Source organism: Poecilia formosa, unplaced genomic scaffold (genome assembly GCF_000485575.1).
Source record: "Poecilia formosa unplaced genomic scaffold, Poecilia_formosa-5.1.2 Scaffold97, whole genome shotgun sequence".
Classification (NCBI taxonomy): Eukaryota; Metazoa; Chordata; class Actinopteri; order Cyprinodontiformes; family Poeciliidae; genus Poecilia; species Poecilia formosa.
In genome coordinates, this window is record NW_006800036.1 from 776,267 (window position 1) to 800,332 (window position 24,066).

Sequence of the window (24,066 nt, forward strand, 5' to 3'; positions counted from 1 at the left end):
CTGAGATGACCTCTGCTGAATCTTTGCTTCACAAACTGTACTCTCGGTGCCTTTTTAGTTTGTGGAAAACACTATTAAAAAAAAAAAAAAACTGAATCTATGGGTTACAAAGACAGCATTATGAAGATTTATATGGCGCCTTTGAAAACCTGTAACAAGCGGACATTTAGAACAGATACACCCAGGCAGGAAGATAATACGGAGGAAATGGCTGACAGCTGTTAGCTCGGAGCGGCTGTTATGACATTCCACAACATAGCCTCGAGCTAATATGTAGCCTCTTTTATTACATACCGGTTTGCTTGGGTAAACCCTCGACAAATGAGCCTTAAGGTCCTTTACAGTCCACTTCATGTCGACCCCATCAATAATTTGGTCCTCCTGAGCCTGGTTAGGCGTTTTAACGAGAAGACTGGTCGTCTTTTGTTGAGAATCTTCTAAATCCATTTTCACTTTTGAGTAAGTTGACGTGGTTACCAGAACTGGGTGGAGGTATCCGCTACAACAACGCTACTCAGGAACAGCGACGGTCTGTTATAAAATATACTGGTAGAAAGGCTGGAACAAAAGTAAACCTTTTTTTGAGCTGAGAAACACTACGACCGTAGCAGCGTCTAGAACTATCTGTATGCGGTCCGTCGTACTGCACTTTACAGGAACAGTATTGTTTCCAAACACATTGTGGCTGCTCCTGATTGGCTAAACGCCACTTTCGCTCAGACGTGGAGGCTCGTCAAATGTTTGCACTGAGAGCATGCGCGGAAATTATTCAAAGATCGTCTATTTTACAATAGTGCCTGAAATGGCTCACTTTGGCTCTTGGGGTAACTCGAAGTTGACAACTCCTTAAACACATTATACATGTTTTACACAAAGAGGAATATCCATCTTATACGTTTAAATTCCCAACAAAAGATTTTTCTGGAATTTTACAGCCATTTAAGACCCCATTTTCCACTTCAGTAGCATCCCTTACATTTGTTGTATCTGAAAAGTCAACAAAGTGTGTCCTCTCTTTTAATCCGTCTGTGATTGAAAAAGTAACTTTTCAGAATATTACTCATCCAGTAATGTTGCATCAGTTATCTTATTCAGACCGGAATAGGTACATGTCAATACATTGGAAGAACATTGAAATATTAATTTGTCAGTAATTCACTTAAAAAAAGGAAAATCCTGTTACACAGATTAGTTAAAAAGGATGGATGAAAAAGATGTTGAAAGGTGGCATTACCACAGCTTTGACAGGATAGTAAAGGAAAGCCAATGAAGCAGTTTGGGGGGAAATTACAAGCTGTGGACCCCTAAATATTCAGTATACAAGACACTTTTGGCTGTAGAACATTGGAACATTTCCAGAACATGTACTATGTGCTCTGATGAAAAATATATTAGCATGATAAATATGCTTAAATATGCTAAATAAATAAATTACCCCAGATTACACACTACTTCCATTTGAGGGAGACCCAGAGGAAACCCATGACTAAAGTCAATGGACTAGTGTAATTACTGGCTTTGGGATCCCTCAGACTAAACTACTGCAGCATGTCGCTGCTGAGAAGGCATCTGGCTTTGCCGTTGAACCTCTTTAAACCAACCTTGGCTTGGTGGAAGATGAAAAATGAAAACATGATGGCCACTTCATAGGTTTTTTTTAAAAAAAAAAAACAATTTCACATTTCTTTTATTTCCAATGTTTCATATGTGAACATAAAACATGGGTTTTTCATGATTGAAAATTAAAGGAATAAAACTCCAGAAATACATTAATACATTCCACAATCGAAGCTGATTGAATTGTTTGAATGAAAACAAGAAAAAAAAAACAAACAGTCATTATTAATGTTCTTAACATGTCAGAATTATAAAGGAAATTTCAGGAGATTTTGATTTTTTAAAAGCTATTTAATGAAAATAAATAGTTGATTTCTCCAATCCCGCCCTCAGAATTAACTACAATAGCAGCGTACCAATAAACATGCCACAACATAAATCAACAGCTTAATTGGGTTATTAATTTCTAATAACCAAATCTTGATGATGCAAAGTTGAATGGCAGAAGATCAACAGGCTTTGTTTGTGATTTGCCAGACTCTCACAATTTTCAGATTTTTATTTAGAAAAATTGTGAAAACCCAGAATCATTTCCTTCCACTTCACGGTTATGCACTACTTTGTTGTTTAGAGAAAATATGTAAGAATTTGACAGTGTGAAACAATTACAAATATAAAGCCTATTAAATTAGGCATTGATATAGAAATGGACCTTGATTTAGATTGTAATTTTATTGTATTATAATGCTATTATGTTTTAATAAATTACATAATTAAGTTTTGGAAGCAAAGCACACATTTTTTTTACTACCAACCCAAATTTAGAATAATTCAGAAAAGGTGTTAAAAAGTGTGGCAGATCTGCCACACTTTTTGAATATCTTGATTGTATTAAAAATTAATGGACGAAAAATGAATATAAATCCTTGAAAAAACAATGAGAAATTATTTTTGTGTGCATGTGAGTTACTTTTTAAACATTTATATTGTCATGTTGGTTTCAATTGCACAAAATTTACATTAAAATATCTCAGGTTTTTCAGTTTTCAAGGCCCTACAGTGTTGCATCATTTCCTTTTAACAACAACATAATTACTGGAAAAATTTATTGGCAATAGAAAGTAAGAACGCTCTCCTGGTTTCCTCTGACCATCAGGACTGGAGCTCTGAGATCCCGGGACAAGATGTCGAGCCAAGCCAGGTACAGAGAACTGGGACAGCTGCCTCGCCTCCCCACTGGCATGGTGCTGTTAGGAGACACAATGAAGGACACTTAACAGGATTTATTTTCAGTTTCCAACAATTGCATCTTCTGGCTTGAAGGACAGAAGCAACGAAAGTTACAAATGTTGCACTCACATCACAATCAGAGCTGCATCTCTGGAGTAATCTAGCAGCACCTCATTCAGACGAATCTGACGGAGGGACTGAAGGTCACACAGTGTTAATTCTAGTTACAAAGAAGTGAGGGATAGAGAAATGTGAGTGGTAAGAATTTCTCAGACCTTAGCCATGTTCCTCTCCAAATCCTGGTTAGTGATCATCCAAGGTTTTTCCTGCTGCCTTGGAGGGTCAGAATCAGAGTCCTGTTTAGGATTTGAGTCCACCCTAAAGCGACCAATCATGTTCTCGAAATGATGAACACTGGAGAAAATAAGAAGTCCATTATTAGATAATGTTTCAAAAGTCTGGATCAGCGTGTTTTTTTTTTTTTTTTTTTTCCCTTCTGCTGGATGGACAAAGCAAAGTACACGTCATGCAGTTTTCCTTGTGGTATCATCTTTATCAGCAACAAGTTGCTTTCTGAATGACTTCACCATTATGTCACAGTTTTTGGAGTGATTTTGATTTACTTCTTTTCACAGCTGCTTCAATTTGTTGAGATTTAGAGACAGTTATTTCTGCACGGGTTAGACTTTTAACAAGGTTGAGCTCTGGACTAAGATTGGGCATTGGTAACTCCCTTATTCTTTTCCTTTTCAACCATCCTGTTCTGCATTTGCTGCTGTGTTTAGTATCATTATCCTGTTAATGATCGAGTTTGGATCAAGCATGAACTGAAGGAGTTCATTGCCGACTCAATCACTGTACGGTATCCAAGTATCCAAGCTTGTAAAACAAGCCCAAAAGATCATCACGTCCATCAACATGCTTGAAATTGGTTTGAGATCTATAACATGCTAACTGAGATCTGGGATGGAGTTTCTGGATCTTTCAAAATTTCTCTTGCATAGATTATGTGATAAATCTGATTGTGAGGCAGATTTACTGAAATACCCAATCCTTGAACAAAGCATGCAGTCTTACTTGACAGGCTGAGGATTTTGGTAGATGTCAGGAATCACTTCAACGTCTTGGAAACCGAGACGGAACTTCTTGATGAGAGACAAAACCCTAGCAACAAACCATACACCCAAGATATTTTTCATATAATCTCAAAAATAAAAGAAAAACAATCCTGTTTTAAAACAAAAAAGATATTCTATATTGCTTCATTTAAACTTCATATAGCAGCCATATAAATCATATCACATATCACAATTATTAAAATTAATGATAAGAAATTAGGCAAGCTATTTAGAATTATTCACTAAACCACAATGACCTTAAACAGGACTGGCTATACCTTTTTTTTTTATAAAGTTAACGGTTTTCAGTGTTCAGTATCATTTCATTAATTGCTCTGCATACATGCAATGTAGCTTTGAATTAATCAAGGCCAAAAACACAAAGTGAGCACATTTATTGTAGCAAAAATCTAAAAAAAATAAAAAATAAAAATTTACACAAAACCTCCACCGTAAAAAAGAAGGAAAAAAAACCCTCAGATCCTTCTGCCCATTTTTATCCCCTCCTCCAAAAGAAACTAAAGTAGTAGATCTCTTATATGAAACGGGTAATCTTACTCCTCTTTCTGCTCGTCCTTTTTGTCTGTTTCCCCTCCGACAAAAATTCGGACCTTACACCTGGCCCAGCGCTTCCTGCGAGTCAGCAGGTATGGCAGCAGCAGCGTCAGACCTATCAACAGAAAGATCATCATTAGGAATCATGCTAAAAGCAAGAGATAGAGGTGACGACTGGCGACTGCAGACGTAGCGGTCCCACCTCCGTCATCAGACAGCCAGTAAATATCAATGGTCTTCTTCCCTTGTTTTTTCTGGAACACGGTGGTGTGCTGCGGCTCAAGATCAACAGATACAGAAGCTGCAAACAATAATCATTGTAGGATCTGAATATAAGCTCTATCAGGAAAATACATATTTTCTTGTGGTGTGATGATGTGCACAGTACATACATGTTGTGCTCGTTCGAATAAGGGAGCCGGGAGAGATGGTGTTAATGCTGTCCTGTCCCTCATCGAAACCCCGATTAACTGTAATAAGAACATTAACATCAATGTGAGACAGGGAAGAACGTATTGATCACTTAAAAACTTTAAATTGTTCTTTAATAATGCTCTCACCATGCGACTGAGGTGGACTGGAGACATCCAAGCCCTCTTTCATCCTCAGCACACACACTCCATATTGCAGGTCGAAGGCATCACTGAAGAGCACGTAAAATTGAATTCAACAAAGCTTTGTTTTCTTCATGTTTGGACAGTAAAATTATAATTTCAAAAATTACATATTCATAAGATTATTTACGCTATGTAGATAAGTTCGCAAATATTACTCACTGCAGGATATTTATATAGTTGTTTGCAATAGATGGCTCGGAGCGCCAGTCTTTCTTGAAACCCATCAGCAAAACGTTTGGCTTTATTCGACCCAATCCTGCCCCCTGGTGGGGAGTTAGCAACATGAGCAGAGTGGAAAGAAGATGGTCACGTTCTTAAATATATTCAAAGAAAGTATAAAACTCTGTGAAAATGAATCCTCAAACTTTACAAATTCTATGCCAAACCATCGGACACAGATTATGTTGCATAGACTGAACTCTAATATTTACTGAAACACATTAGAATGAACAAATGTTCTAGATAGACAGCTGATTCCATAATGGAAAATGTAGAACACTTTGTTGAATAGAAAGATATTTCATTCAAAACACTACAACACTGATCCTTGTTTAAGTCATATTTTGGTTGTTAGGGAGTTTGAGCCGTTTCTGACCTGAAGTAACATGTTAACCCCACAACGCAGATCCGGAGCCACAACTCCCCTATAAAATGATTTTGTCTTCCTTTGGTTCAACCAGGAGACATGGCTGTTACTGCTCGCCTTTTCTACAGCTGATGGGGAAGAATCGGCCTGAAAATCAGGAAGGACAATTAGTAGTTCTTTAAATTGCTACGCTAAACACAAAGAACCTTATGTACTGCTTTAATGCATGAGAATGAGTTTCATGTGGGCATTTTAATCTGTACGCACAGTGACCACATTTCCACACATCATCAGACTGAGGTCCTTTGTGAAACAGTTGACGAGATCCAAGAGAGCTGGACGACTGCTGGGAGGACCAGTGAGCACCAAACACTGGGGTCTGGAGGGAGCAAAGGCATAAAGAGGTTTAATCCAGACCCAGTATCCAAACAGGAAAAGTTCTATAACCATAGCAAAGCACCTTTTTATGTACTTATACCGACTTCTGTTCATGATCTGAATACACTAAAACAACTTAAACTATTATTCCACTGTTATTCCACTGCAGCAAATAATTTTAAGAGATACATCTTAGATACAGAGATACAGTCATTTTACATTGTCTTTTGTTTTTCACCACATCCAAATGGAGTGTTTGTTTCCTGAAACCTGAGTCTTAGTCCCACTTGACCAAAGTACACAATTCCAGCTAATGTCTAAAGCAGAGTTTAGGAAACTGTCAAAAACAACTAGTTACCCCATGAGATCACACTTGGCTGCAGTCCTCGAACAGTGAGCTACTCGTAAAATCTTCACACAGACCTATGCATATCACTAACCTGTAGTTCTTGACGTGGTCCTCCACGACGTTCAGACCCACACAATGGTTCAACGCCATGTTGTAGGAGCTTGCTTGGAGTGACGAGCCCCAGTTCACATCTAAGCCCAGCAAGGAATATGAATGAAAGCTTTGATATGACAATAAGCTAGACTTTTATGGAAATATATTTTTTTTACAGCGAGTCAGATTACCTGGCTTTTTGTACAGTGTGTATCCCAAGAGGAAAAAGACAACTCCAATTGCAATAAGAGCCGCCCACCAGGTCAGCAGGAACATGATCACCACACAAATCACAGCACATAGCAGCGACAGCCACTTACTGTAGAATCTGAAGGATGGACGCCAGCCTGCAGATGTACAAATAAACACAATCCACACTTCCCAGTCAGAGAAACTGGCCTTTGTTTTAGCTACTCTATCAAATGCTCAAGGGCACAGCTTCATGCAATTTAATGTAGACATTAACGTGGACATAAAATGATACACAGCTACATCATGTTATGCACTTGCATGCTTAACATGATTCATAAGTTACAGTGCAGGGAAAAAGTAATTTTCACCTTTAAGATCTTGTCTGTTTTTTGGTCATTTGTTGTTCATGTCTGATCATTATATGCCAAAATAAAGGAGTAAATGTAAAATGCCGTTTTTGGGATGACGATTTCATTTGTTAAGGTTGAATAGGCGATCTGACCCCATGTAAGTTCTGGTTGTGAATATTTAGTGGCAGCACATGGCATCACACATTTGCAATAACTGCTTTGTATTGCTGTGGAGGATTTTTGCCTCCACTTTGTTTGATTGCTGTAACTTTGCTTATATTGGAGGGTTTTTGAACACGAAAAATCCGGTTAAGATCACTCTTTGATTAGGCTAATTCAACAGCATTTGTTTCTTTTTTTGTCATTGAACTTTATCCTAAACTGATGGGACAATCATTCAGGATTCTGCTGGAGACCAGAATTTGTGCTATCAATTATAGCAGGTTTTCAACTCCTGAATCAGTGAAGCAGCCCCTGAGAATGATCCTGCCTCAATTGTGTCTGTCTAATTATACTATGTTCTGTTTAAGGAACACTGCCAGTGTGTCCCTATATGTACAGGGACCACATTGCAAAACTTCTACTTTTGTCTCGTTAGTCCACAGACTATTTTTCCAAAAGTCTTGGGAACCATCAAAAATATTTATGGGGAAAGTGAGACCGGCCTTTTTTGAGGTCAGTAGTGATTGTCCTCAACTGAGGCCCACCCAGCTTTAGATGCTGTTATTGCTCCTTTATGACCTCCTATTTAAAGGACCAAAATGCTATTTTGAAAGTTCCTCTGTTCCATGGTTTTTGTAATCATTTATAGATAATGGGTCTCACTATGGTTCAGTGAAGACTCAGAATCCTAGAAATGTTTTTGCATTTTTTCCAGAGTTTTATATATATATTTTGTTTTTTTAATGTGTACTTGAATTTAATTATAGTAGGTCGTGTATTGCCTTTTAAGATCTTTTAGCCTACTTCATGTTGCCAGAGGTTCTATTTAAATTAATCATTGTTATTAATTTAATCAGGCTTAAGCATGGCTAGTAAAAATGAACACCCATTCAAGAAGGTGTTAGTATATTTCAGCTCATATTTTCACAGAGGTCCTGGTTGGTTTTGAAACTGACTTTTCTTTTTACTCAGGCTGCCTTTGTCTAATACATCAAGCATTTCTTAATGAAATGAACAAAAAAAAAAGTGACAGAAAAGCAACTACAGAAGAACTCTGCAAGAGAGCAAATATTTTTGACCTACCTGGTGAATTGGTGATTGAAGCATGGAAGCAGCTGAAATTGATCAAAGCGTAGGAGCAGAGGTAGAAATTGGAGATGATTGGAGCGATGGCATTCAACTCGGCTGGTAAATTATAAGACAGAAAATAATTTTACTTGTCATAAGCTACTCTTTATTGAGTGAAAAACATGAACGTGTTTAATATTAACTCTTCAACTGACCAATACGGTTAATAATTAAATTTGCATTGTATACATGATGAAAAGATAAACATCAATCATATCAAATATACTGACTATATTGATATAAAAGGAAAAAAAAAATCATATTCAGTTACTAAGAATTTAAACTGCATCTTGATACTAAAATTATTTTTGCTTTCATTGCTCTCTCACTTAGTTTTTGATATAAACTTTAAGACTTAATTTTGTGGTCATAAAGAATATCTATTCCAAAAACCAAAAAGTTGCTGAATGTTAACCCAACACGCTGTAGGACTTGGTTAGAAAATACATTAAACATCTGTCTCATTGACTCACCAATGATAATAAAACAGGCAGCTATGATGTACGTCAACAGGTAGGCTCTGAGTGGCTCATGGTTTTTGCCATATCCTTTGCCGAAGAAACCAATGAGAGGATAAAGATGGTCCTTGCAGAGACACTGTAAAGCAGAATATGATAAATAGGATAAAAACTTCAAACAAAAGATGCAGGGCCATTTTTTTCCACATCTGTATAGTGGTGTTTGAGAAACTGTGTTTGTACCTGAAACACCTTGGGAGCAGACACCAGGCAGGCCAAAGCTGAGGACAGAGTTGCTCCGAATATCCCAGCAGTGATGAGAGGGCCGAAGGCCGACACCATGCTTAGCGACTAATCACAGAAAAGGTCTGATTTATTAAACGCCTGCTTCTTGTCAAAAATGCTTTATATGGGTCACGGAAAATGTATGAAAAAATGTGTTTTGATTGGACATCTATCCTTGTGGCAATAAATAACTTAATCTTAGAATTTGATTAAAAACAGACACAAGATCAGCTACAGTTACAACTGATGTAGATTTTATGCCATCATATTGCCGCCTTGCTCTGCATCTAGAGGCATTAATAGCTATTAACTATTCACATTTTTATTGGAATTAAATAATGTCAACAAAAACTGTCCTTCACAATTTTGGATATAAGGAGAGTGTATAGTGGCATGATTGCATGGGTTACAACTGACCTGATAGTAGTTACTAATGCCGTAGGTGCAGGTCTTATTGTTAATGCACTCGGTGAAATCCCATCCATGCTGACATGGTAAACCTACGCAGTCGTCGATGGGTGTTGAAGGGGACAAAGTATCATTCAGAGAGCCAGAGGCATCCCGGACCACACAAGATCCTGCATAAAAGTTAACATACAAAGGAAGAAATTCAGTATTAACAACCATCGACAAACTTTTAATGACAAAAAAAAATAGACATAGAAAAGGAAACAATTATTAGCTAGGGATTAATAGTTCAGTGCTGGGAAGATTTTTTTTTAAGTTTACTCTAGAGAAAACGGCAACAAAACATGTTCAAATACTACATTTGAAGAGTACTCTCTGTGCATATATTTCCCATACAGTAGTATGGGAAATACAATAGTATACAGTAGGCTTACCAACGGTTGCAGAGATGACAAGGTAGGAAAAAGTAGTCCAGAAAATCGCCATCAGTGTCCCTCGAGGAATAGCTACTGTTGGATTCTAAGATGGAAAACACATAAGATACAAAGTAAACTACTTCTATCCAACCACATTAATATTTATTCATGCGTATTTTATTTAGTTTTTTTTTATCTGTGGGGGATATATGTTCCCCCCATATATTGATAGAATAGAAGAAAGAGGGAAAAAATACACTTGCATACCTTCAGATCTCCAGAGATGTTGGCTCCTGCCAGGATGCCCGTAGCAGATGGGAAGAAAATGGAGAACATGCCAAAGAAACTGCCCTCCGGACCCCGCCAGTTGGGAACGAAATTGGTAGCAAAAATATCAGCTGTTGAAGTTGAAATGATAAAAGTTACGGTAGAATCAGGGAGAAGGGAGTGTTATTTGTCTTGGTGTAGAACTTGCAACCTAGGTTGGCCATTTCATCCCAAGGATTCATATCTTATAGACATGTTTTATGTCAAAAGTATAAACTTGCCAGAAAAATCACCCATTAAAATATAAACTACAATAAAAAAAAAACAAACAAAAAAGACAATTTAACTACTAAAATGATCAAGGAAGTGCAGTGGGAAGATTAAAAAAGTAAATATTATGTTCAGCTAGGGCCAAGTGCCAATAATAGTTACCTTTGTAGCTAAAGAATCCTTTGGCTTGTTTCTCCACAGAAGCAGGCATGATGGTCCCAACGATGTAACTGGCAAATGACACCATTATGACAAGGAAGAACAAAATCTGGGCCTGTGGAAAACACATTGCAAAGTACTGTAAGTGGGCAGTGCAGACAAACATTTAAGAAGGTTTATTAAATAAAACTGGGTTTTTAGCAAAATCTGAACAATATCATCTCAGACTCCATTGTAAAGGTTTTTGTTTCTATTTCTGTCCCACTCTGTGAAAGTCTCATTTTATGCAACTGTTTGAATACATTTATAGTTGAACTAAACTGGTTTAACCTTTGATGTTACAAGGCAGAAAGCCTTGGCAGTGCCTGACATTCTGTTCAAACACAGCTGAATTTATTCCTATAAACCTTTTATGTGCCACAGATTATACAACAGTCAATTCTGGAACTTATATAGAAACAGTCAAGTAACCTAGATATCTGAAGTCTGGAATGTGGTGTCACAATTTTATGCTCACAGTAAAAAAACTACTAGCAAGATTTTAGGAGAACACCTTAAAAATGTGAATGGAAATTTTAAAGTTCCACCCAGTCTTTTTAAAGATACAATAAAATTTAACTATATGCTTTATACTGGTCTCAGCCGGAGTTCAGAAATCTTTACAGAACCATTACTTTTGTTGGTTGAGCTAAAATTAGCTCAGGGCAACAACAGATTAAACAAATTAGCTTTTTTTTTTGTTTGTTTCTTGGGAATGTGTTTTGATTTTGAAATTAAAGACTTCCAATTTAGTTTTAAAATAAAGAAAATCATCACTGATAGTGAAAAAAAGCATTCTACGACAAAATGTAATGTGGAACCAAAAGAAAACATTACCACATTAAAAAGAACATCCCTAACACTATTTAACACCATCTATTATTCTTATTTACTTTTCAGAAATGCTATGCATATCTTTGAAGTAAACTCCCAGGATTGTTAAATTCTTTGACCACCGATCTAACCTTTGACTCCCACGCCATGCCAGCCATTGAAATACCAAGCAGACATGTTACGGTGATGATCCCAATGATGCGGATGTCATTCGTTCGGTCCACCATGACAGCTCCATGTTCCTAAGAAAGAGATGCATATAAGGAGTTTCTGTTTGGATTATTGTGAACCTGATTTGTGCATGTGTGTGGAGAATGCTTCTCACCATCATGAGGTCTGTGACCGTCTCAGCAAAGCCCACAGTGTGCATTGCCACAGCCACAGCATTGGCAAAAGCAAAGATCAAGCCAATAGAGCCGCCCAGCTCTGGACCGAGGCTGCGGCTTATCAGGAAGTAGGTACCGCCTTGGGGTATGACGAGGTGAAAAATATGATCTGGTTAGAAGTTTGTGACTTTTTCCTCATTGAAAATAGACCATCTTCTAATAACAAACCTCCTTTGACTTTTCCGTTGGTGGCTATGGCTGAAGTGGAGAGACCAGTGATCCCAGTTATAGTAGATGACAGCAAAATGATGACCCAGGTCATACCTGTCAGAGGTGGGAAACGGTCTGAGTAAAGGTTCAGTTCATCCATTGAAAATGTGATGTAATTTAGCATACACACAGACCAATGAAGGTTATGTCAGTCAATTAATTTGCAAGGAGCTGGCAGTTCTGGAGCGGAAGACTTTGGTTCAGACAATTGCAGTCAATGAGGCATTTGAAGGTCTTCATATACAGAATATGCCTTGTAAGATGCGTTGGCATAATTAGCACTTGATGTAATTTGATTTTGTTTGAGAGTTTGCATTATGGTTGGTTGTGTTGTACAATTTGTCAACATGTCAGCTATTCTCTATACAACAAGCAGTTCTTAATACAGCCATCCAGTTGCATATGAACTTGAAGTGCATCATTTATCAAACCCTGACAAGTGCTGTCAATGCCATCTGGCATGTCTATGAGACATTCTTTATGTTTGGAGAACTTCACTTACATTGATTAATTGTTCTTTTCTACCTCTTCTGTCATAATTTACAAACGCTTTTCACCAGATCCTTGCAGACTGAATCATTTTCATAGCCACATTTTTTTCTACATGTTAACTAAATAATGCTTGAAATGGCTTAAAGTCTTAAAATCGAGAACAAACACTTGAAAGTGCGTCACACCAGGAATGCTCAACATACCGATACCAGCCTGAGCCGTGATCCAAGGCAGTCGCAGGTACAAGATCACCCCCCATATGTTTAACATGCAGCGAATCTGTGTACAAACAAGCAGGATTTTTACAACTATGAGGCAGGAGTGAATGAAAAAAAAAAGTTTCATTTTACTACTGGCAAGAGAGACAAAATTTATGACTGAGGGTGCCAGACGTTTATATAAAATTGTGTTTCATTTTAGAATCAGGTCATTGCAATACACCAATTAACTAATAAAAAAAAATATGAGGAACAAAAATAGCTCAGCGACACATTTAAATAAATGAGTAACTATGTTTTAAGGGACACAAAGTACTTGCATCATAAGTGAAGGGATCTGAACTCTTGAAGGAGTTCAATGGAGTGTGGAAAAGGTGATAAGTTAAGTTTAGCATGTTGTTTGGAAAATCAATGTATTCAGGTTTAGAATCAAAGCCGATCAGTGTGCTTCATTGACACATTGTCTTTAGCAGGCCAGTAATATCTTTAAGCTTATACAGACTTGTACATTCATTGTTTATTAATGATGCAACATTTTCCCCTAAACTGCACTGTGTTTGAATAATCACCAGCCTGCAAACATCTTATAAATAAAAAAAAAAAAAAAAAAAAACAGGACTGATTAAGACAACTTGCATTTGTATTACCAGACAATATTCATTGGTTTATTTTATCCTACTTACATAATTAAAGTTTTGATTACATTTACAGATCAGTGCATATGCATGTTGATTGTTTTATATGAAGCAATGTATTTGAATGGCAGGTCAGCATCAAGGATTTAGATGTGACTCAAACAAAAACACCTGATTCAGCTTCTCAGGTCTACAAGAGCCTCCTACTGACCTGACTATGTAAATCAGTAAAACAAGTCCTCAAGGACAAGATCTGTCCTTTTTGGTCTGACTCAGTACAAAACAATTTGTTTTACTGACAAACAGAGTTAAAGTTTAATTCTTCATTTCTGCATAAAACTTCCGTCAGAAGAGCAAAGAAACAGACAAGGTGTTTAAAAAAAAAAAATCTTTAAAGCAGCCTTTTGAAATTGCTTCAGGGTTTAGGCAGGTTATCTGCTTTAAGATGTACAGACTGGACAAACCTGCACAATAAAGTTACTGAGTGCTACATTTTTACAAGTAGGCACATTGTAAATCTCACCTGAACAATATTTTATAGGGTTTGTTTAAAAAACACACTTGTTGGTACTCAGTGGAGATTCCTTCTGATGCAACAGTATTTTTCCCATAGACGTTTTCGTCCGGAAAACCATAAAGCTTTTCCACAGTTCCGGCTCTTTGAGAGGTTATAAACAGTTTTTTTTTACCTGCAACTAATACAACATAAAGAGGAAAAAAAAAAAGCTCAAGGCAAATTTACCTCAAGACAAAAGTGACATTGAGAGCAAAAACAACAGAGAGACAGTGAAGATGTGCGCGAGGCTGTTCAATTCGAACACCGAAGAAAATTACTTCAGTGGTTTTAGTGCAGAGGAAGAAGATCGAGATGATGACTTTTCTGATTCCCCATCAACTTCTGGACCCATTTTAAACCACTTCTCATCACTTTCAAGGCCATCCTGTCCCAGCTCCTCTGCATTCACTCACCCTTACGTCCTCTGCCTTCATTCACCTCTCTGTCCACTCTGTCTCAGTATCATGAGGCCATCATCTTCTCTTACTCTGCTCTGGAATCAGCCGTCACCTGATCCGTAAAACTGACTCCCTTCCTCAGTCTGAAAACCTCAAAACATCTTTTCAAATCTGTATAATCTCCGTTATGTTTGATTTATGCAAGTTGCTGATTGTTTGTTGGTGTATTGTTGTGTTTTATTTTTTGTACAGTGTCCTTGAGTATTTTGAAAGGTGCTTTAATGCATTTTTATTATCCGGCTCAATATTTTTAAGCAGCTGTGATACAGTCATGCTGGAAAAAAAAGCATGTACAGTATATGTATATATATATATATTTGTGCATGCGTGCATCACTATCTTGATACAATGAATACCTGCAGTGAGGTATTTACAAGTGCAATTTTGTTTATTTTCAAAGTTAGTGGGTGCACCATATATTCAGATGTGAACATCCATACCCAACACACTCATCCTTGCAGGGGTGCCGGGGGGGCTGGTAGACCCTGATCATATCGCCAGGGCAACACAGCCAGGACAAACCACCATGCACACAAGCAGTTTTTTTTTTTTTTTTTTTTTTAGGGACACCAATTAACAGTCATGTTTTTGGACTGAGGGATGAAGCCAGAATACCCAGAGAGAACCTACAGGGAGAATATCCAAACTTCCTTTTGCAAAACAACAGTGATAAAACAACTAAGCTACTGTGCAGCCATGGTTGCAGTCAATAGTTCAGAAATTACAGTACTTTTAAACATTCAAAATATGGTTTTGAATTACTTTAAAGTTAAATGAAAGACATTTCATTATGGATTACAAATCACAGAGAGAAAAGACCCAAGACAAGTAAGAGTTATAAAAAAAAAAAAAAAAAAAAATTGTTTCCCCCTTACTGGTTTGAAACCCAGTTTACCTTTTTCAAGCTGATTATTCCAATTAGAACATTGCTGACACATCTCAATGAATTTAATCCATCATAACCTAGCCTTACATCAGGCAAGTCTTCATTTCTACCTACCATGACTCCCTGCACCCAACCAAAGCGGGTGGGTTCGGGTGGGGGCTCCTTTTCCTCGTCCTCATCTTCAGACGTGTCTCCTTCTCTCTCCTCATACATGGGAGGTCTGGAGTCATCCTAAACAAATGAATTATTAAGTCTGATGACTTAAAGACGTAAGAAAGCATAGTTTAAAAAGAAAATTTAGTGGGACTGGTAGTATAAATGCTTGTAGCATAAAAGCAGTACAATTTGAGAAAAAGTAGTAACTTCATTAAGCATAACTAGAACGAAAATATTGAATCACTGCATTGAGTCGACAACCTTACAGAAATAATATCCAAGTCATATATAGATGAAAATTTAAGATATATTTTGTACTTTATTTGCTCGTTGAAAAAGTATTGAATATACGAACTGGTAAAGAGTACATTCCTTACCTCGGAATTACCATGCAGTTGATGCAGAGATGGCCTGAAGCGTCTTTTCCGACCCCACGCCTGGCTGTTGGCGTAGAAATCATACTGTGGTGGTGCATCTAGAGTCTCGTAAGCACTCAGAGCAATAGATGGACGGGATGTCATGCTATTGCCATCACCGTAACACTGATAATAATCCGACTCATCAAACCCCCCAGACGATGTTTTGCCATTAAGTACCGACAGTGGAAGGCTAGGTCTGTATGCAGACAAGTTAACATTGTCATTAGCAGTTGGACGCTCCATTAAAACAAATGTCACAGAAATCTCAGAAAATTTCAAAACGATATTGGCGAGTCAGACGTATTTCCCTCATGCACAGGTGGCAGCTAGTCAATGAAGTTGATTATGGAGTTGCAGTTAAAAAGGAGGAAGGCTTTATTACGAGGGCTGGGTTTAAAAGTGACCTCAACGTAGCAGGAAGAGCCTCAGGCCAAATAAGATGTTCACTTGTTCAGTGAAAAGTCAAACAAGACTCATTACAGGAATTATTAAACCTGACATGAACGGTTTCACATTGAAGAGGTCAGCCAAGAAATTCTTTAGGACTTAAAGCCAGATATTTGATTTAAAAACAATTCACAAAAAAACTTTTCTACAGATTTTTCTTCCCTTCCACCCCAAACATTAAACACATAAATAAAAAAATTTGCTTTCAAATGCCATTTGAAGTTCTTTCCTGGTTTTATCATCACATCTATTAATGATTAATCTCCTGTGTGATGTTTTTGGCGAGATTAGTTGTAAATGGCATAATTACACTTGTATGAATGACCTGCACAATGCCCTTGACTGAAGCCAAACAAACTTGTTAGAGCGTGTAAAGGTCAAGCAAATATTTATCTTTTATGCTCATTTTGGAAAATAAGGACACTCGTTAATGCAAGAAAAAAGTACAGTGGTTTGCTATCTGGGAAGTTGTCAGTTCGATTCCATCGTCCCAGACCACAAGTCCAAATGTCCTTGAGCAGCACACTGGGTCCAGATGTGCCACCAGTCATTGGATTGTGAAAAAGTACCTAGATAATGTGACTGGCAGTAAAAACAACATTTAAGTTGGAAAAAAAAGGTCACATTAGAAAATTGTTTTTTTTTATAACGAATCAGTTTTAAAACCTGACTTGCTGTAAGTTTTTTTTATACATTCTGCTTTTTTACTGGAATTTAGTTTCTGTACAAATGGTACTGCATCATCATTGGTTGACAAAACAAGCAAACAAGCTCATATTGTGAAATGCCCGTCACTGGAAATTTGTAGCAAATTGAAACTTAGTTTTGGGGAATTTCTTCCTTGTGCAGAACACATTCACCTTGAAAGCCTTCAAAACAAGATTGACTTTTTTTTTTTCCATTTTACCGTTATGAATGTAATAGTGTCACCTCATCTAATAAAATCAGATTACTTTTTTTTCTTGCAATTGAAACTGCTCAGTTTTTTTCCCCTGATAAGCCATCAACTGGGTGGGCAGTCGGACGGTGCAGTTCCACTACTGTTCTCATTAGCATGAAAGAGAAATTCCAGTGAAAGGTGTAGACTGGGTACCCCGAACTCATCAAATCAATCAATCATCAAATATTGCTCAATCATTAAACCTGGTCGCAAGAAATGTTTGAATTTAAAAACCCGAGACACCTTTCCTTGAACTATTAAACATAAGGAGTTGCCTTTATTGTGGCTTTAAAACAGTCCAAACCAATAATTGCTCCATTGTCTCATTTACAGCCCTGGACATCTCAATCACACTGCAGTTCCATCACTGCACAGTCACATGCAAAGGCAGCCATTCACTCAGTCTTTTGAACAACATATCCCTACACAGGTCTTGCATAATGTGTAATGAGAAACCAAGGTCACTTTCTCTTCTGCTAATATGTTACCCAATTAGGAATGCCTAATTTAAAATGTAAACATGCAATATTGCTTTGGTAATGGTTCTTATAAGAGTGGAAAGTACAGCTTCAGAGTAAAACATGTACTGGAGCTGAAATTGGGGAAGCTCCACATTTCTCTCCCTGCAAAGCAATGAGATACCAAAAATATAAAATAGTTTTAAGTTACTACTGAATGACTAAAAGAGCATTTCCAGCCCATTTAGCCAGAAAAGGTTCCAGTTTAATTTAGTGGAAACCCTATAAAGATTAGATGGTTAATAAGTAGACATACTGGCACAACTCGATGGCCACATGTTAGCACTTTAAACAAGAGATAAGTTAAGCAATAGCATGTGGTTCCCCGATTTTACCAAGTTATATTTTCATTTAGGTGGTTAACTGAGATAGAACCCTGAGTTTTGCAGTGATAAAATAGATGCCTATATAATTGAGTCAAAAACAAAACCCTCACACACAGAATAGGTTTTTGCCATTTTATTTGACAAAGGGCAACCTTAGATCCTGTTCCTTGCACTTCAGGTTAACCTGCATTGCCTGGAAGAGAGGCATCATTAGACACGAGATTCAATTTACATTTAGGTTCAGAAATGTAAGCAGCATTCCCTGCATCATTCTTTGGAGAGTCTTTGGTTTATTTTTAAGCCAGCAAAAGTCTTGGGTTTCTCACATGCATTTTACTAAACCAGAGCCATGAAGTGCAACTGCTTTAGGTTGACAGGGCTATTAAACAATACTTCCTGTTGAACCAGGGTCACAGCAGAATGTGATGGTGGGAACCAATTAGTGATGATACCTGGAACAGTTCATTTTGAAGCAGACATTTTATTAAATATTTAAATGCGCAGAAGGAAAACGAATGAGCAGATTGCACAATTTAAGCCAAAGTTCAACATGTTCATGACCTGACCCGAGTGTATCGTCATAGCTCATAGATCATCAAAACTGTTTGTGTCCAACAGGGTATTGCTGGAGCTTAAAGCCATTTTGAGCAGGCTGGTAGCTTGATTGAGTAAAAATGTGGTCAAAAGTACTGTAAGGAATAGAAATAGAAGTTGCCTCTGCCTTTGGCGAGTAACTAACCCTTTGTGGAAAATTTGCGTTCTGTTCATTAACACATTCATCTACACCGTCGATGCAAGGTACTTGACTGCAAGGCTGAGATTCTGCATTTGGGTAAGGGTAGCGAAGGTCTGAAAAAGACCCATCTTGGCCAAGCCTAGAGAATGAAGATTCACATGGGGGTTGCACATTAAAGGATGTTTCCGCAGAGTTCCCAGTCTGGTATGTTTGCCCAGAGACAAAACCTCCATTAGTGTCAAAGGGTTTTACATAGTAATCTTTTCCCTCTTGGAAATGTCCAGGGTCGTCTTGCTCAGGAAGTTTATTTTGAACTTTATATCCACTTAGCCTACTGTGTAGACTAATTACATCTTCAAAAGTATCATAAGAAGGTTCTTTTCCACTGTTGTACTCATGAAGATAGAGGGAAGAAATTGGTTTCTGCCACATTTGTGGCCTTTTTGCAGGAACAACTTCCAACATGGGATAATTAAAGGATGAACTGCCATAAGCGAGCAGGCCGTGAAGTGGACCTGAATCAATCTCAGCATTCGTTTGGAGATGACTGTATGGTTTTAAAGGATCATCATGGGTAGAAGCAAATCGGCTGGCTGAAGGTCTAGGCTGACTTTCCACATAGCTGTTGATGCTGGGCTTCAGGGAACTGTAGAAACTTTGAAGCCTTCCAGATTGCAGTGGTTTTGGCCGGACGGTTTGATATTTGCCCTTTAAAGGTCGTGTAGCATCAATGAGATATTTTGAAATCGCCAGGACTGGAAAACGTGGCTTTCCAGTCTCTGAATCTCTTGGAAGCCAGGATGAGAAGCTTGGCTTGTTGTCTGTAGGTTTGACAGTAACGGGCTCATAAGGAGGTGGCTGCTTCCGTTTTGGTTCTAGTTCAAGATTTAGGGTTGGCCATTTCCTTTCAGGAAGCCCTGTCTTTCTGTGGTACCCAGCATCATCAAAGCCCAAAACTGACTTTTTTAATTCACTCCCAGGTGATTGTAGTTTTTTTGCCTCCATGTAACGAGTCAAAAGAGACTTAACATTTTGAGGTCTGATAGTCAAGTACCCACCACCTTTAGTGAGGTTTGACAAAGTTTTAACTGGGAAAGAAAACTCTAGTTGTAGGGAGGGAACTGCAGAATCTTGTTCCTTTTCACCTTTTTGATCACTTGTGAAATCTTTGACGTTAGCAGGAACAGAAGTAATATAACCGTTTTGGGGCAGACCAACACTTTGAGAACCAACACCGACATATTTGTTATCTTGAGATCCTCTGTTATATTGCAGAGGAGACAAATTTAGCTTTTGTTTGGAATAAGGCTGAGCTACGTCTTCTCTTGTGTGGCTTGTTTGGGCTTTGATGAGACCCAAACGTTCAAGATACTTAGCAAAAGACAAAGATGGCGGTTTGGTTGAATCTGGTTTTTGGGGTGGCAAACTCTGCCTGGCCGTGGGATTATAGTTTCTTTGTGGGGAAATTAATTGCCATCTTGAAGAGGTCAGTTTGCCATTAGTAGGTGGGGTGTAAGTTGACCCACCTGGCTGCTGCAGAGTTTGCTTGGGTCCAGTAGCAGGATAGTTAGACCATGTTGAGCCCAGTTGCTTTCTGATTTGTTCACCTGCTGTCTGGCTGATGGCGAGAGGTTTCACTTCAGTATGAATGGAACTCAACCGTTTCCCTAGATCTCCATAACTGTTCTGAAAGATATTTCCTGGGCTTTTGTTTTCAACAAACTTGCCAATGGCTTTTATTGGATTTGAAGATGAAGCTGGAAGGGGAATGGTAAGGTTGACCTGGAAGGTTGAAGTGGGAACACCATGGATGTTCTTTCCAACATTTTGATCCTTTTTGGAATCTCTCTCAGGGCTTTGAAAATCGGAAATGCTGAGGCCATTTGGTTGAACATTTGGTTTACTTTGGAGTTTGGGGCGAGTTTTGGTGGGAGAGTCAGTTTCTTTCATTTGATCGAGTTTATAAAAAGGAAAATCCAAGCTGACCCTGAAGCCTCGAGGTTGAACCAAAGGGTAGTTTCTTTGTGGTCCAGGTTGGACTGGAAGGCTCTGTGACCAAAGATGACGTGGAGTTTCCCTAAAAGTCTGGCCAAGGGTCAAATCCTTCACACCACTCCTTTGAGGGTTTTGTCTTGTGTTGATCAGATTATTCTTCGGCTGCCTCAGAGAGCGCACATAATGCAGAGGGTGGCGGTAACCAAGTACTTCCTGTTTCTGTCCTCCATTTTGCCATGCTGTGTACCCAGTATTGGCTGCAAGAACAGATCATGTCAATATTTTGTGTACATTTACTTTGTTATTTAGCAAGGCAATATCAAATTGTGGCACACAATATTCAATATTCTAGGAAGTCCTAGCAAATTCTTTTTTATATACATTCAGAGACTGATTGGAGTATTGATTACAATCTTGGCAGGAGCAAAAAAGAAAACCCCAAAAAACAATATTTTATATTGCAGACAAAAGTTATGGTGCAGTGTAAATATTCAGTTATCGTCACATTTTTTGAATATCAAGTCACAGAGCACTGGTCAAACTAAAGTAATCACAGTGATTTCAAAAACGTTTCAGATGAGTTGCCATGTTTCTAGCAACTAACACCACAAATACCCATGGAGTGGAGCTTGCAGATCAATTTAACCCAAATCTGAGTGTGGATGCTTCCAAAGCCAAACCTTAGAGGCACCAAACTGGTCTAGTTTGCAAATAAAATTCATGCAAAGTAGTTTCATCACACAGAAAGGATGACTACATCAATATTAAGCATAAAGCCAAAATTTTTAGTCAGATTTTACAGTCATTAATTTAGAACAGTATTGGAATTTCACTTTTGCATGACATGGTTTGCATGTTTAATAAATACTCAAAGGTGACATACAAGTCAGTTGATAGCCTACTATTTCAATAGGGACAAATTGCTAAACACCTTTTCCATGTGCTTCAGGCATTGGCTAACAGTTTTAATGGGATTTAGTAGTTCAGACTGTGGGTTAAGAGGCCTGAAACAAGTCATTACTCATTTTACCAGTGTCACATGTTTCAAAAGGCAAGTCAAACTTACCTCCTGGCAAAGTAGAGGCATAAATCACTTCCTTTATTAGGCAAAGCATCAATATTCTGTAAGAATTGAAAGGACATTTTTCAAAATATATCACATTTCAGCCTAAAGTATTGAGCAATTACTGGACTCAGTAAAACCAGTCTGTTCTTAAACAGATTTGTTACCTCGAAATCATGAAGCCAGCAGTCATGACTGCTGCAGCGGCACTCAGCAAGCGTCCTCTGAAACTTTCCAGCTACAAGTGCACAGCTGCCCTGTCAGTTTTGCTCCAACTGGAAGATAAGCTCAGGTTTAACCACCATTCATGCCAACAAGGACTTGTGGAAGTTTTGAAGGATACCAGATTCCCATTCTAATAAGATGAGAATCAGAAAGGACAACAACAAAAATAAAAGCCTCACACAGGTGTAGCCAGTTAGTGTGATTGCTCTGGCTTACGGTGGGTTTACTGCTTTCAGAGAAGTAACAAGGACAAATTCGTCATTTTAAAGTCCTACATTCTTGGGTCTCAAGTTTATTTTTCTCCCACAAAAGATAATTTGTTCATGCTGAGCCTTTAAAAACTCAAATGTGTGGAAAAAGATGGAGCTTTACTGAGCACAGTGTGAAACTATTTTTTTATGTATTCTCACAAGCATTTTTTTCCAACCACAACAAGAGTCCATCCCAGTCTGTAAACATTCATCTTAAATAAGTTATTTCTTTTTCTATTACTTACTGCATTTTAGGAATTTGTGGATAGAAAATATGTTTGGTCATAAACCAATATTTAAAAACTTATTTGATTGATAGGATATTTTATAGCTTGTTTCCTCCCTCTTTACTGAGAAGAGGGTCATAAAACACCACTTAGGAGCGCTTAGGAGTGGTGTTTTATGACATTTATGAGCAAGCCTCATTTTCATCCATTAAAAACATTCAGCCCAAAACAAAAATATAGATTGCCTAACTATAAGTTTTATCTTTTACACTTTGTTTATTTTCATAAACAAAAAAAAGACTTAATGAATTTCATAAATAATAAATAAAGACAGTTTTGACCAGTCTAAGTAGTTTAGATATTGTAGAATCTGACATTTTGCAAAAATGACTTGGCAGCGTGCCCTCCCAGATAGAGCGCCAGCACCTTCCTGAATTCACACAGGCGTCCAAATAAGTGTTATCAAGGTGGAGCTCACCAAACCAAGATAAAAACAGACGAGCAGGACTGACCAAGGTCATCAACACATTTCAGAATAATTGGTTTTCTGCTTGGAAAACCAACATGGAGAGCAGCAGTTTAAGTTTATTCATTCATGAGCCTTCCTACACAAGATAAGACCTTTTAAAGTTTCTTAGACCTATATGTAACAAAGAAGACATGGTCAAAAATGAAAACTAACTTTTTTATTCAGTATGTACAGCAGGGATGAAACTCATTTTCACTTTGAAACACTTCAAGTGCCCTTAAAGTCCTGGCCTTGGCAGAATGTATTGCTTAAAATAAGAATAAATAACCATCTCTCCATTTGAAGAGTACTTTGTAAAGTTAAATATTTAACATTTTTATAATGTAACTTGTCACTATACAGACAATTGCTTTGATTGATAAATATTTAAGTACATTTTCTATTTATATATCTGTCTGACCTCAAGTTTAGAAGGTCACATCAAAAACACAGGGTGGGCCATATTAGGCCGCGGGCCTCAAGTTTGGCTCCTTATGTACAGTTTAAAAGCGTGTTCCATCTTCTGATAATGAATAAGGTACATGCAGTGTTGAATCTTGTGGCCCATTTTAAGTCACAATCCCAATTGTGTCAATAATGCTGTTAAAAAAACAGAATCAGACAAGTCTTTACAAAGCCTTAGCTGCAAACATAAATACCTCAACTCTGAATGTCACAAAATAACTGAGAACCTAGTTATAGACCTTTAATTCCAGATAACTCCATTGTCCATTGAAATTAAGTGGAAGAAATCAAGTAGGTGTACCATAACTTGATTTCTAAACAAATGTCACTCTTTGAATTTTTAACTACAACTGAGAACGTGAGCACCCTCCAGCACAGATGAACCTGAGCAGTTTACTTTTTCCTGGCCAAACTGATAATTTTTAAGCATTAATTGCTTTTCTTTTTGTTCTTTTTCTAATTGTTGCTGAAAATGTGCTATATGAATAAAATTACCTA

At 37.7% G+C, this 24,066-nt stretch overlaps 2 protein-coding genes across 3 annotated transcripts in view; both read right to left on the reverse strand.

Moving 5' to 3' along the window:
* The window catches only part of LOC103142463 (uncharacterized), a 26,853-nt gene extending 4,567 nt beyond the window's left edge, over positions 1 to 22,286 (reverse strand). The window contains exons 1-3 of one of the 2 annotated variants that reach the window (XM_007558543.2): positions 22,060 to 22,286; positions 21,896 to 21,951; positions 18,562 to 21,086 (exon numbers count right to left, since the gene is read on the reverse strand). In XM_007558543.2, the coding sequence (XP_007558605.1) occupies positions 18,694 to 21,086; positions 21,896 to 21,951; positions 22,060 to 22,085 (2,475 nt within the window). In that variant the 5' untranslated portion in view covers positions 22,086 to 22,286 and the 3' untranslated portion in view covers positions 18,562 to 18,693. Of the gene's footprint in view, positions 1 to 18,561; positions 21,087 to 21,895; positions 21,952 to 22,059 lie in introns of those variants that run through there. The other variant, XM_007558542.2, reaches the window with a different exon arrangement.
* LOC103142465 (solute carrier family 12 member 3-like) lies at positions 1,664 to 16,365 on the reverse strand. The gene is made up of 26 exons (XM_007558544.2): positions 15,826 to 16,365; positions 15,407 to 15,523; positions 12,743 to 12,818; positions 12,006 to 12,101; positions 11,777 to 11,916; positions 11,583 to 11,693; positions 10,582 to 10,693; positions 10,150 to 10,280; positions 9,901 to 9,985; positions 9,476 to 9,636; positions 9,017 to 9,124; positions 8,789 to 8,912; positions 8,271 to 8,372; positions 6,675 to 6,830; positions 6,482 to 6,581; positions 5,931 to 6,042; positions 5,673 to 5,810; positions 5,237 to 5,340; positions 5,021 to 5,103; positions 4,853 to 4,930; positions 4,663 to 4,761; positions 4,464 to 4,575; positions 3,865 to 3,951; positions 3,063 to 3,201; positions 2,917 to 2,984; positions 1,664 to 2,804 (listed from the first exon to the last, which is right to left on the reverse strand). Exons 1-26 carry the CDS (start codon positions 16,108 to 16,110, stop codon positions 2,663 to 2,665), a joined length of 3,066 nt encoding a protein of 1,021 aa, XP_007558606.1. The 5' UTR covers positions 16,111 to 16,365; the 3' UTR covers positions 1,664 to 2,662.
* Positions 22,287 to 24,066: the final 1,780 nt, after the last annotated feature.

Bases quoted from the DNA above. Each gene is read 5' to 3' on its own strand.
- LOC103142465 (XM_007558544.2), bottom strand. From the start codon at position 16,110: ATGGAGCGTCCAACTGCTAATGACAATGTTAACTTGTCTGCATACAGA. The intron at 12,819-15,406 runs GTAGGTAGAAAT...GTTTGTACACAG, and splicing joins GTTGGGTGCAGGGAGTCATG to ATTCGCTGCATGTTAAACAT. The intron at 6,831-8,270 runs GTAGGTCAAAAA...GTACATCTGCAG, and splicing joins TTCAATCACCAATTCACCAG to GCTGGCGTCCATCCTTCAGA.